The sequence below is a fragment of the Engraulis encrasicolus genome, chromosome 8, assembly GCF_034702125.1.
Source record: "Engraulis encrasicolus isolate BLACKSEA-1 chromosome 8, IST_EnEncr_1.0, whole genome shotgun sequence".
Taxonomy (NCBI): Eukaryota; Metazoa; Chordata; class Actinopteri; order Clupeiformes; family Engraulidae; genus Engraulis; species Engraulis encrasicolus.
In genome coordinates, this window is record NC_085864.1 from 972,501 (window position 1) to 985,000 (window position 12,500).

At 44.2% G+C, this 12,500-nt stretch overlaps 1 protein-coding gene across 3 annotated transcripts in view; it reads right to left on the minus strand.

The window, feature by feature from the left end:
• The window catches only part of tenm4 (teneurin transmembrane protein 4), a 359,210-nt gene that overhangs the window by 66,363 nt on the left and 280,347 nt on the right, over nucleotides 1–12,500 (minus strand). For all 3 annotated transcript variants that reach the window (XM_063204786.1, XM_063204785.1, XM_063204784.1), the window contains 2 exons: nucleotides 10,709–10,810; nucleotides 9,489–10,264 (listed from right to left, as the gene is read on the minus strand). In XM_063204786.1, the coding sequence (XP_063060856.1) occupies nucleotides 9,489–10,264; nucleotides 10,709–10,810 (878 nt within the window). The remainder of the gene's footprint in view (nucleotides 1–9,488; nucleotides 10,265–10,708; nucleotides 10,811–12,500) is intronic.

Below are 12,500 nucleotides of genomic sequence, written 5' to 3' on the forward strand. Positions count from 1 at the left end.
ACACACACACACACACACACACACACACACACACACACACACACACACACACACACACACACACACACACACACGTCTGACACACAGACGGAGAGACACAAACACAAACACAGACACACACACAGACACAGACACACAGCCACACACAGACTCTCCCAATAACATACACTTGGGATGGATGTAAACAGAGATAGAATATTGCAGGGAGGATATATTGGTGAACAGATCACATCCAACATTTACATATAAATATATCGGTATGTTTTGCTGCCTCCGTTTCCCTCCCATTGGAGCAACTGAGTCTATGCACAATCTGGCTCCGAATTCTTCCAGCAGAACTGCTCCCACCAGTCTTAGTAGTTCCGAGGCCCAGTCTAATTCTCTCCTTCAGTCGTTCAGATACATTTAACAGCCCGTAAGCCCATCCAGGACCCAAGGGATGGGTCGGCTTCCAAATACACACAGCCAAATGGGTAGCCTTGCCCAGATCACAAACACTGGCCATGCAGTCGTTTAGCAAAACATCTTGCATATTCATTTGTCTTTTCCCACAAATTGCCTGGGCACCACTGTACTGCATTACATACCAAACATCAATAAACAAAAATAACAAAGACGAATAAGTGCATAAATACACACAGAAATAAACAAAATATAATGAGTAAAGACACACATACCAGTACAATAAAGGCATATGAATGCATAAACGCATACTGTACACGTATATGAATGAATAAATACATACAAATAAAAAAAATACAGGAATTAATAAATGGCAAATTAAAGGCAAAGAAATTCATAAATGCACGCTAAGTACGAAGCTAAACAGCAGCAGCTGAACTGCAGGATCAAGGTGAGTGTACACTACAGCAACAGCGAGGAATGTGTTGCCTTTGGTGTTTGTTTTGTTTTTACTCCTCTGATATTACAGGTGTGGGCCGCTGCTGCTGAGGAAAGGTCACATGCCCACCAGTAGCCTACCCCGAGCAGTGGTGGAAGAATCGCACACTGGGCCCAAGGATAAATCACTGATACGGCCCCCCATTTAGCCTGCTAAGGTCATATGTGGGCACCCCTCCATCAACACAGGGGGACCCTTGTCCCAGGGGCAAATGTCCTATAGCCCTATATGCCCTATATGCCTATAGCTCTGCCCCTGATCCCGAGCATGCATTGGCAGATGATCACCAGCTCACTCAGCTGTGTGGAAACAATAACAAAGACAGATGTGCCAAGCCTGTGTGCGATGTGCTGAGGCTATGGTGTGCATGGGCTGTGGTGGTCGGTAGCTCTAGTGCTGTAGTGCTGGGGGCAGACACTATAAGAAGGGCAGTCAGCAGATGTGCACTCCCTGTCTTCATGCATGTGTCTGTGTTTTGGTGTGGGGGTGGGTATGAAGAGTCGTTGGCAGTGCTAATGTGAGAAGACTTAGAGAATACTCTGGCCTCAAACACACAAACACAAAACTGACTCTCTGAGTGTTGAAATAACACTGCAGTTTGTACTATGTGGATATGATGTTGGTGGCTTGTGGTGGGTTAGGGTGTTGTGGTGGGAGTATTCCCGATAAGCAGTAGAGTAAGCAGGGGTGTTTCATGCGGTGACGTGATATTAAATTAAAATAGCACAAACAGAAGTGCATTCCCTGTGTGAACGTGGTACAAGGGGGTGGTGTGATAGGCTGGTAGGGGCTGTGTTTGTTAGATAGCATGGCTAGTGTAGATAGTAGTAACTTCCTCCTTTATATGAATGTGTTGTTGCTGTTGGAGTGTATTGGAGGAGGTAGACACGATAAGCAAGCAGATGTTTCACACCATCCCTTTGAGCATGTGGCGTTGGCTGGCTGTGTGGTGCTGTTGGTGTAGAGGTGGTGGTGGAAAGAGAGGTTGGTTGTGGTGGGCTGTGGTGTTGGAGGCTATTGGTGGTGGTACATAAGCTCAACGTTAGTCCCTGTATGCATGTGGCGTCAGGTGGATGTGTGGTGGGGTTGGTGGGTGGGGGTGGTGGAAGGATGAGCTCCATGCACGTGGCATGTGGCATTGGCTGACTATATGACTATTGGTGGGTGGGAGTGGTAGTGAGTTTACTTGATACTAGAACAATACGCTTGCTAAATTTTCATTTTTTTTGCAGTGAAAGAGGAGGCATTGGTCATGAGAAGTGGTAGAGGGGGTAGATTGTGGTGTTGATGGTCATGAGGTGGTATGTATGGCCGGCCCACTGTTGCCTTTCTTCCTCCTGTCGTGAAAAGTGTTATTGCTATTAACTATTATTTCTATTAAACAGGGCTAAAGGGGACACAATTAGCCTGTTCAGGTGTGCACTGCGATAAAATGTGAGGTCGCGTTTAAACACCATGCCCCCAATGGCTGCCTTGCATGCATGCCGCGCTGCCTCCTTGGAAGACAGATAAATACTCTAAATGCTCTGTCTACTTAGCTTGGTGAGTCTGATGAGAGGAGTGTGTGTTATGTGTGTGTGTGTGTGTGTGTGTGTGTGTGTGTGTGTGTGTGTGTGTGTGTGTGTGTGTGTGTGTGTGTGTGTGTGTGTGTGTGTGTGTGTGTGTGTGTGAGTGAGTGAGTGTGTGTGTGTGTGTGTGCGTGTATATGCGCGCGTGTGTGTGCGTGTGTGTGTGTGTGTGTGTGTGTGTGTGTGTGTGTGTGTGTGTGTGTGTGTGTGTGCATGCGCGCATGCGTGTGTGTGTGTGTGCATGCGTGTGTGGTGGGGGAGGATTATGATGGCACTGACCCCCGGGTAAGGATCTGACCTTCAAAGCTAATTATGCAAGAGCGACAAGAGAAGCGTTTCATTACATGCCAGACTTTGCTTGTCCCAAGGGGCAATTGTGTGTGTGTGTGTGTGTGTGTGTGTGTGTGTGTGTGTGTGTGTGTGTGTGTGTGTGTGTGTGTGTGTGTGTGTGTGTGTGTGTGTTTACGCGCCTGTGTGTGTGTGTTTACGCGCCTGTGTGTGTGTGTACACGCGACTGTGTGTGTGTGTGTACACGCGCATGTGTGTGTGTGTGTGTACACGTGTATGTATGTGTGTGTTGCGTGTGTAGACAAGACACGAGGAAGAAGGGAGGGCAATGGTGAAATGTAATTAGGCGGAAAAACACCATTCATGATTACGTTCCTAAAGGCAACCGCTTCCTTCGTTGCTTGCTGTTGTTTTATTCAAAGCACATTTTGAGGTAAAAACACACGGTCTTTGTGATTTGCTCATTTGCTAGTAAGAGGAAGGTAAATAATAAAGTAATAAATAAAAAATGCCTTAAAGGTGTTAAGAACGGCTAATTAAATGAAGTCCGATAAGAGGTGTTGAATTCCCTCTATAGGATGTGTAGTTGAAAATGTAACAAAGAACATTATTCACTTCTGATGGAAACTGCATTCCTAAGCAGTTTGTTTTCTTGTACTATTATTCAATTTCTTTTCTAAAACATCATAAAACTTGGCTGATTAAAATTGTCAGCATAAACATAAATAACATTTTGCTGTTTTGATTGGCTTTATTCAATATACTTTTCATGACTGTGCTGATATAAAATCGTCAAATAAAAATTGTGCTGTCAGGTTTGAGAGGGTCTGGAAATGAGGGTCTGAATGCTGTACCGCAGCTGTGAGGAGGCTTTAATTGTGTACACTCATGACTTCCAAACTAGGATAAAATACGTGCTAAATTAGTCCCCCTAAAAACACCCCCCTAATCCTGTTTTGTGTTATTACAGCAAACAGGATTATACTTTGTACACTTGAGAGCCTCCACCCCCCTTACTTCTCTGTTGCAGGTGAGAACGTCCCGAGTGAATGACGGAAATGTTTGAGAAAAAAAAATAGAGAAAAGCATATCGAGTCACAGAACCAATAACAGCCAGAGCGAAGATGAAATAAATTCTCTGCAAATATTTGTTCCCCCATTAGCTGCTAACTTTTGAGAGGAAGTATTCCTCCAGGAGCGTGCATGGAATCCAGAATTGGCCCAAGCTGCACCCATCCAACAAACATTCACATCTCAGAACTCAGGAACTGTCTCCATAGTAACACACATGGACACACACTTACACACACATACTGTAGAGGCAGATAAACGGAGGCACACACTCACGTACACACACACACGTACACACACACACGTACACACACACTCACGTGCACACACACACACACACACACACACACACACACACACACACACACACACACACACACACACACACACACACACACACACACACACACACACACACACACACACACACACACACACACACACACACACACAGTAGCAGTAAAACCCATTTAGGAGAGCTGGCTTGCGGCTGGCTTGCCTGTGTGATGTAGGGACTCACACTGTGACATTGCCCCATAATAACACAACAAGAGTTCTAATACAAGCTTTGACGAAGGCTTTTAACCACCATCAACTCTGCTGGGTGCCACAGCCATTACATGAAAGGCAAGGAGCTTAAACTACACTACATAGGTCTCTGCAAAGCACAACAGCAATCATCTTCTACAGACAAGTTGTATAGTGCATATGACCACATAAGTGGTCATTGTGGGCAGTCATGGGTAAGCAGTTAGGGCATCAGACTTGTAGCCCAATGGTTGCTGGTTCGACTCCCGACCCGCCAGGTGGGTGCGGGGTAGGGTGCATCAGATGCCCCCTATGAAAAGATATTGCCTTGGCCCTATAGTAAAAATGTTCTACACCCAGTAAAAACACACTGTGTAAAATATTTTGAAATTTGGATGAAGTCTACCGGGGCCACCAGCCCCATGAAAATACAAAATAATGGTGATAGTCAGAATCTTGGAATAGAAATGGACATTTTGCTGCATAAAGCTACCCAATAAAAAACATATTGTCTTAGCTCTGTGATAAAAATGGTCTATGCACAGTAAAATCACTCTGTGTAAAATATGTTGAAATTTAGATGAATTCTACCGGGTCCACCAGGCCCATGAAAATACAAAATAATGGTGATGGTGATGGGCAACCTGGATTCCAAAGCTGAAGTCCAGTGCCACATATTCCAAATGACATACCTAGTTTTACCTTTCCAGTTAGGGCAATTGGACAGGTAAAACCAGGTAATTTGAAATCTGTGGCACTGGATTGTAGCTTTTGAATCTAGGTTTGCCATTGTCTTAAAACAGAGGTGGACAAACTGCGTGACACATTTGCCCCAGCCAATATAATGAACCAGCTGAGCCTAATTACCACTTAAGCCATGTTGATGAGGTAATTAGTGAGATCACCTGTATTGGGAGCACAAACAGAAGGAATATCTAAGCAGGTTGTGTATTCAGTCGATCCAATTACACAGACTTCAGTCTCAGGACAGACTGATGGTCAAACTGCTATATTTAGGCAAATTTGCTCTTTTGCAACACAATATCAATTCCTTGCTGCCTTGGACCACTGCTAGTATCAAGCAAGAGATTGCAAAGCTGCATGACTGTTATATGTGTGTTTCACCTGTGGGCCTACAATTCATGGAGGAACATCTGTACTAAAGCTGTGAATGTTCCTTGGAATGCCTAGGCTACAAAGCAGTCAATACAACTGTATTGAAGAGTGCCATTACTTCTTTATCCCATCGCCTGTGGTAGTATTTCACTTTACTCCATCAGATGAGTACCATAACTTACCTGAGAGGCCCTTGGCAATGGACTCTGGACCTGGTGATACCCATGACATACCTACAAACCCCAACTCCGATGAAGTTGGGACGTTTGGTAAACAGTGAATAAAATCAAAATGCTATCATTTTCAAAACATTCAATCTATTCATTAGATGGAGAATAGTGAAAAGACAACATATTAAGTGTTAAAACCGAGAAAAAATATTGTTTTGGGGGACATATGTACTCATTTCTAATTTGATAAATCCAACACGTCTCAAAAGAGTTGGGACGGGGATCAGTGAAATTTAGTAAACATCCAAATAAGATAAAACAACAAAGAAGAACATTTCAAAATGAATTGTACTGACGGACAATATAGGTGTCCAGGTATAAGATCATCACAGAGAGGCTGAGTCACAGAATTAAAGATGCAAAGGGAATAATTACCATAGTTATTACATACATTTTTGAATTCCCTTTGATTTACCTATTTGATTAACCACGATTGAGTGTATATAAGACATATTTTTGTTAATAATATCATTGTATAGGTTCATGACATCATGAAATATATATTGGCTGTAGTCTCACTCTAGCACTCCAGGAATTAGAGCTATTGAAAATTGACCATATTAAGAATGCTTAATGCATGAAAATGATACAGGGGTGTAAAATTCTCCTAAGCACCTGAGCTCACTTGAAATAGACCCAGAAGACATGGGAAACTGTCCTTTGCTTACAGAAGTCAGCAGAAGTTGTAGAAGTCCATTGTTTTTGACAATAATAGAGCATTGCACATCCTGTGCTACAGTGAAAATGGACCATCCAACTTGTGTTAGTGCTAGCTTCAAAAGTCAGCCTCCATGATGGCATGCGGGTGCAGTAGTGCATTGGTTAAGATGTTCTCACTCATCTGTAGAGTTAAATACAGTGCTGAATGGTATAAATGGGTTTTAAACAGCATGAAAAGCCACTCATTATATTTTGAAGGGAGATCTTCGATTACTGCCACATAGTAAGGTCAAATTGCATTCTCTACTATGTTTTAACAGTTTGGCTCCATCATAAGGACCAGCAGGGGATAAAATGGTGGGTTTTTGGTCAAGACCTGTCACACTGTAAGCACTACAGAAAGGAAAACATTGCAAAACATGACAAGGAATACACCCACCATTTAAGCTGGTGAAATCATGTCCAAGATAGGAATTAACACTGTTTTTTATATAAGATCATCTCATCGGTTAATGTATTTAACTGTTAAGTGTTGTCTTTTGCTTTGTTTTTAGTCTTCCTCAACATTTGCTGCCATTTATTGTCCCCGTCCAAACTCTTTTGAGACGTGTTGGATTTATCAAATTAGAAATGAGTACATATGTCCCCCAAAACAATATTTTTTTCTCGGTTTTAACACTTAATATGTTGTCTTTTCACTATTCTCCATCTAATGAATAGATTGAATGTTTTGAAAATTATAGCATTTTGATTTTATTCACTGTTTACCAAACGTCCCAACTTCATCGGAGTTGGGGTTTGTAGAAGCCACTGACATACAGGTTTTGGGAAGCCACTCTTTCCAACATCACATACAGTTGTATTGTATGTACTCTATTGAACTACTGCAGGGATTTCTTAAAAAAAACACAGGTCATTCCAAGGAGCATTCACAGCTTTAGTACAGATGCTCCACCAGGTATTAACCTGTACAATCCTGTAGGCCCACAGGTGAAGCACACAAAAGTCATACAACTTCGCAATCTCTTGCTTGATACTGGCAGTGGGTCAGCTGGTTCATTATATTGGCTATATTTGGAATATGTGGCACTGGACTTTGGAATCCAGGTTGCCCATCACTATCACCATTCTTTTGTATTTTCATGGGCCTGGTGGACCCAGTAGAATTAATCTAAATTTCAACACATTTTCCACAGAGTGATTTTACTGTGCATAGAATTTTTTTTATCACACAGCTGAGACAATATGCAGCAAAATGTCCATTTCTATTCAGGGCTGGACTGGGAGATAAATAGGGCCCGGGCACTTTTGGATTTAAGGGGGCCCCCCCTCATTATTATTAGTGTCGGAGAACTGTCTCACCGGTGGGCCCCGCACCCTCGTGGGCCCCTTTTTTCAGTAATGTAAAAAATAAAAAAATGGGGGCCCACGAGGGTGCGGGGCTCACCGGGAAATGCCCGCCATGCCAGATGGCCAGTCCAGCCCTGTTTCTATCCAAGATTTTGACTATCACCATTATTTTCTATTTTCATGGGGCTGGTGGCCCCGGTAGACTTCATCCAAATTTCAAAATATTTTACACAGAGTGATTTTACTGTGCATAGAACCTTTTTATCACAGAGCTGAGACAATATGTTTTTTATTGGGTAGCTTTATGCAGCAAAATGTCAATTTCTATTCCAAGATTCTGACTATCACCATTATTTTGTATTTTCATGGGGCTGGTGGCCCCGGTAGACTTCATCCAAATTTCAAAATATTTTACACAGTGTGTTTTTACTGGGTGTAGAACATTTTTACTATAGGGCCAAGGCAATATCTTTTCATAGGGGGCAACTGATGCACCCTAGTGGGGGGAGTAATTAACCAGTGCTCTCCACCATCCTCCTCCATGACTGAGGTAGCCTGAGCATGCTCCCTTTCAGGCGCCATTGAGGGTTGCCTCTTTGCACGGATGAGGCATAAATTCAGTTTCATTGTGTGCAGTGTGCACTTGTGTGCTGTGGAGTGCTGTGTCACAATGACAGTGGGAGTTTGAGTTTCCCACTTGGGCTTTCACTTCGTTTCACTGCCTTCACTTCACATGGCGCTGGCTGTATTTTGAACTGTGAGTATACTTGGTAAGTCTTACACATACAGTATAACACTATGTTCTGTAACTTGTACCATACATCCGGGGACCAGGGTTCGAGGGCCAGGGTCTGACCTGAGGTCATTTCCTGAACCTTCCTCAACTCTCTCTCTCGCTCATTTCCGGATATTATCACACCCTGTCCAAACAACAGTGGTATGAATTGTCTGAGAAATATCTTAAGATATAGATTGAAAAATATTGAAAGAATAACTGTAATAAATGTCATGGTATATTAGCATCTATTTGTTTTCAAAGGATTGTTTTTCTAAAATCATTCCTACTAGTTGCCCTCGGTCCATTCACGGTATCCCACGCTGGATAACAGGCTGTCCTTAATGACAGTGAAAGTGAAAGTCAGGCTGTACCGTAGAGACACACCACACACAATGAAATACAGTAGGCAGTGCCAGGGCACCTCAGTCACATGGGAGGATGAGGAAGAAAGAGCTGGCCATTGCCAGTTCATGATAAATGTAAGATAAAATTGGGTAGTAATAATGCATTGTACTGCAATTTGTTTATGTCCTCTTTATTAGTTCCTAGGGATAAAAGAGTCATGGAAGTCTAGTGATGTGCAAAATCCCTGTTCATTTGTACTGACCTTGACTTGCCAACATACTCTTTATTTTTGCCCACACCTTGTATGTTACTAATCATGTCCTCATAATCAATGAGGCAGAAGAATGGGTCGCACACAGGAGCTGAATGCAATTCAGTGAAAGTAGATTAAAAAGCCGGAAGTAAAGAAAAAACAAGGTCAAAGTGGGTAAGAAACATTTCGTGAGTCTAGCCCATCTTCAGTGTGGAACACTGAACGCATGGACCGAAAGTTCATTAGAAACACAGAAACGCAAATGGCAGTTCTACCCTCACAGTCAATGAGCCAGACCACTGATTGGAATCGAAAGGCTGGCCAAATCATGGTTAAAATCTTCTGCAAAATGATATGTAGTGTAATACAATATTAAGGTAATAACAACGGTGAAACTTACTCATAGAACGTCGTCCACCCGTCCTCGTTGCTCTTGGTAGCCAGCAGCCCTGAGCTGCCGTGGTAGGTCATGACGGCCAGTTCGTGTCCTTGCGATGCCACGCTCTTCAGTGCATTGTTGGTGCCGATGGTGAACCAGAACGTCTGGCCGTCGGGCGCCATGATCCACAGCGGCATGCCCGTGGCGTCACGCCGGATGGTCACCACGTTCCTGTTGAGGTCTGTGACCGTGCCGAGGTCCCCCTCGCCTGTGTAGGTGAGGTTATAGACGTAGTCGCCGGTGGTGAGACTCTGTGTGAAGATGTGGCTGCCGTTGGCGTCGAACAGGTACAGCTCGTCGTCAATGGGCGAGGAGACCTCGTACATGTTCAGCGGGCTGAGGAAGGGCCTGTTGCGTCGCACAAAGCGGATGCGGACGTTGCCCAGGTCGGCGATGAAGAGCTCCCCGTCAGGTGAGACGGCGAGCGAGGACGGGGCGTTGAGCCTCGCGTCCTTGGCATAGCCCTCGTCGCCCGAGTAGCAGTCGCAGTTGGGGTCGCTCTTGCAGTCGCAGCCACTGGGGGCGCCGGCCACCAGCGAGATCTCGCCACCGGAGGACACCTGCCGCACGCGGTTGACCTTCTTCTCATCTGACTCGGAGATGTAGAGCGTGCCACTGTGTGAGACGGCCAGTGCGTTGGCCGATTCCAGCGTGGCATGCACGGCCACTTTGCTGACCAGGAAGTGGTCGATGCCGGGCACCTGGCAGTGCATGGGGCGGCCCGCCACTATGCGCACCTACAGGAGGGTGATGCAACACAGAGTTACCACTTATGTATGTAACCCCCCGACCCACCACTATGCCCACCTACAGGAGCGACATGAGGTACAGTCATGACTACAATATGACCCAAAGAGAACCTCTAAGATATACGGCACACCCCAATACATACCTACTTTTAATGACATATATCAAAATATAACGTCAAATAAAATGATTGGTCTGCAAAGAATGTGGTAATATAGAGAGTAATAAAACAGCCAAATATGAATTATTGACCTAAAACTACTTAGTGTGGACAACAAAATATTTGTTATGTAATGTTACTCAGTTCAGACCTGTGTGCAGTTACTGCCTTTTTGCTTCTGTGGTAGTATTGTTTTTACCACAACTGTATCCCTGTGTATATTGACATGGCAGGACTGTAGATGCAATCACAGGTTTGTCTTGTCCAGTATTACCTGATGGTTCTCTGAGATCTGCAGCACCACATTGTTGTCCAGCACATAGAGGGAGTTGTCCATGGGGCTCACCGCCAGGTCAGTAGGCCACTCCAGCCGCACCTGATGATGGAGCGGGGAGAAGAGGGGAAGAAAAGAACAAAAGAAAAGAAAAGAAAAGAAACAAACAAACAAAGGGATGATGAGTACAAGATGTTTATGAGGTACATGAGATGTACATCGCATCGCAGGACCTGTCAACCACAAACACAAACAAAACAACAACAAAAGCAAAACAGCATTGTTTTCGCTAATGTGTCTCTCTTTCAGCGTGTTATTAGAAGAGACAGATCAGCCATCAGATCAGATCAGCCGAGTTTGGGAGACCAAAAGAAAAAAAAAACTGTAGCAGAGTTAGTGAGTGAGTGAGTCAGGGAGGTTTATATAAGGGTTAGACTCAGCAGGGGAGGAAGGCAGAAAGAGAGATGAGGAGGAGGAGGAGGAAGTAGGAAGAAAAGGGAGGCAGGTGGAGGATATTTCAGAGAGAGCCTCCGAGGGCAAAAACAATTCATAGCAGGGAACTGATCATCAGATAAAGAGACGAGGAAAATAGGCGCTCACGGAGCCGCTAAAAGGGGGAAACACAGAGGGGTGTTGGATGGAGATCCATGATTTTTCTATTTTAGATCCAAGGCTGATACCCACTGTGAAAAATGGTCTCTCTCTCTGTGTGTGTGTGTGTGTGTGTGTGTGTGTGTGTGTGTGTGTGTGTGTGTGTGTGTGTGTGTGTGTGTGTGTGTGTGTGTGTGTGTGTGTGTGTGTGTGTGTGTGTGTGTGTAAGCACTTACAGTATAGAAATACACACAATTCAATTTGTGTATGTTTATAAGTGCATGAATGCATTTCCCCATGGGTGTGTGTCTATATGTGTTCTCTGTGTGTGTGTCCATGTGTGTGTGTGTTTTGAAGGTGGTTCATGGACTGAACTGAGGAAAACAAAGTCAAATGATCAGATTAGCCTTGTGCACAGGGCCAGAGTCATTGATCATCTAGACTCACTACGCCACAAAGCATGTGTTTGTGGATCTGTCAGCGCAGCGCACCTATGGAATCTGCTCCTGTGCTCGTTTAAGAGAGTGGAGCTAGGGGGTCATGTTTGTTCACAGAGGAGAACAAAGTCCTCGAAAAAACAATGCCAGACACACTAATCAGAGACTGGGCGAGGGAGAAGTCTCTTCTCTTCTCTTCTCTTCTCTTCTCTTCTCTTCCCTTCTCTGCCCAATGCGCTGACTTTGGTGTTCCTTAACTTAATAGGGAAACAGCTGTAGCCAACCTGTTTGCAGCACTTCTCAGCTTGCAGACAAAATTAAGCAAAAAAGTGTCTCTCTGTGTGTGTGTGTGTGTGTGTGTGTGTGTGTGTGTGTGTGTGTGTGTGTGTGTGTGTGTGTGTGTGTGTGTGTGTGTGTGTGTGTGTGTGTGTGTGTGTGTGTGTGTGCGTGTGTGCGTGTGCGTGTGCGTGTGCGTGTGTGTGTGTGTGTGTGTGTGTGTGTCCGACCATATCTGGAATGTCCAATTTCATCAGTTGGCAAAAATAAACGGACTGGGCTGTGATTAAAAATGTGGTTTAGTATTCTGCTGGCGAGGAATAAAATGAGAAGCCACACCGCAATGCGTGAACGACGGAGGGCATTGAGGAGTATTTACGGATATAAGTAAATAGAGGAAAAATCAATTTGAACGCATTTGAGTGATTATTCATGTTGGTTATTTTGTTCATTTATTTATTTTTCAAATTGGATATTGCCTTCCTGCA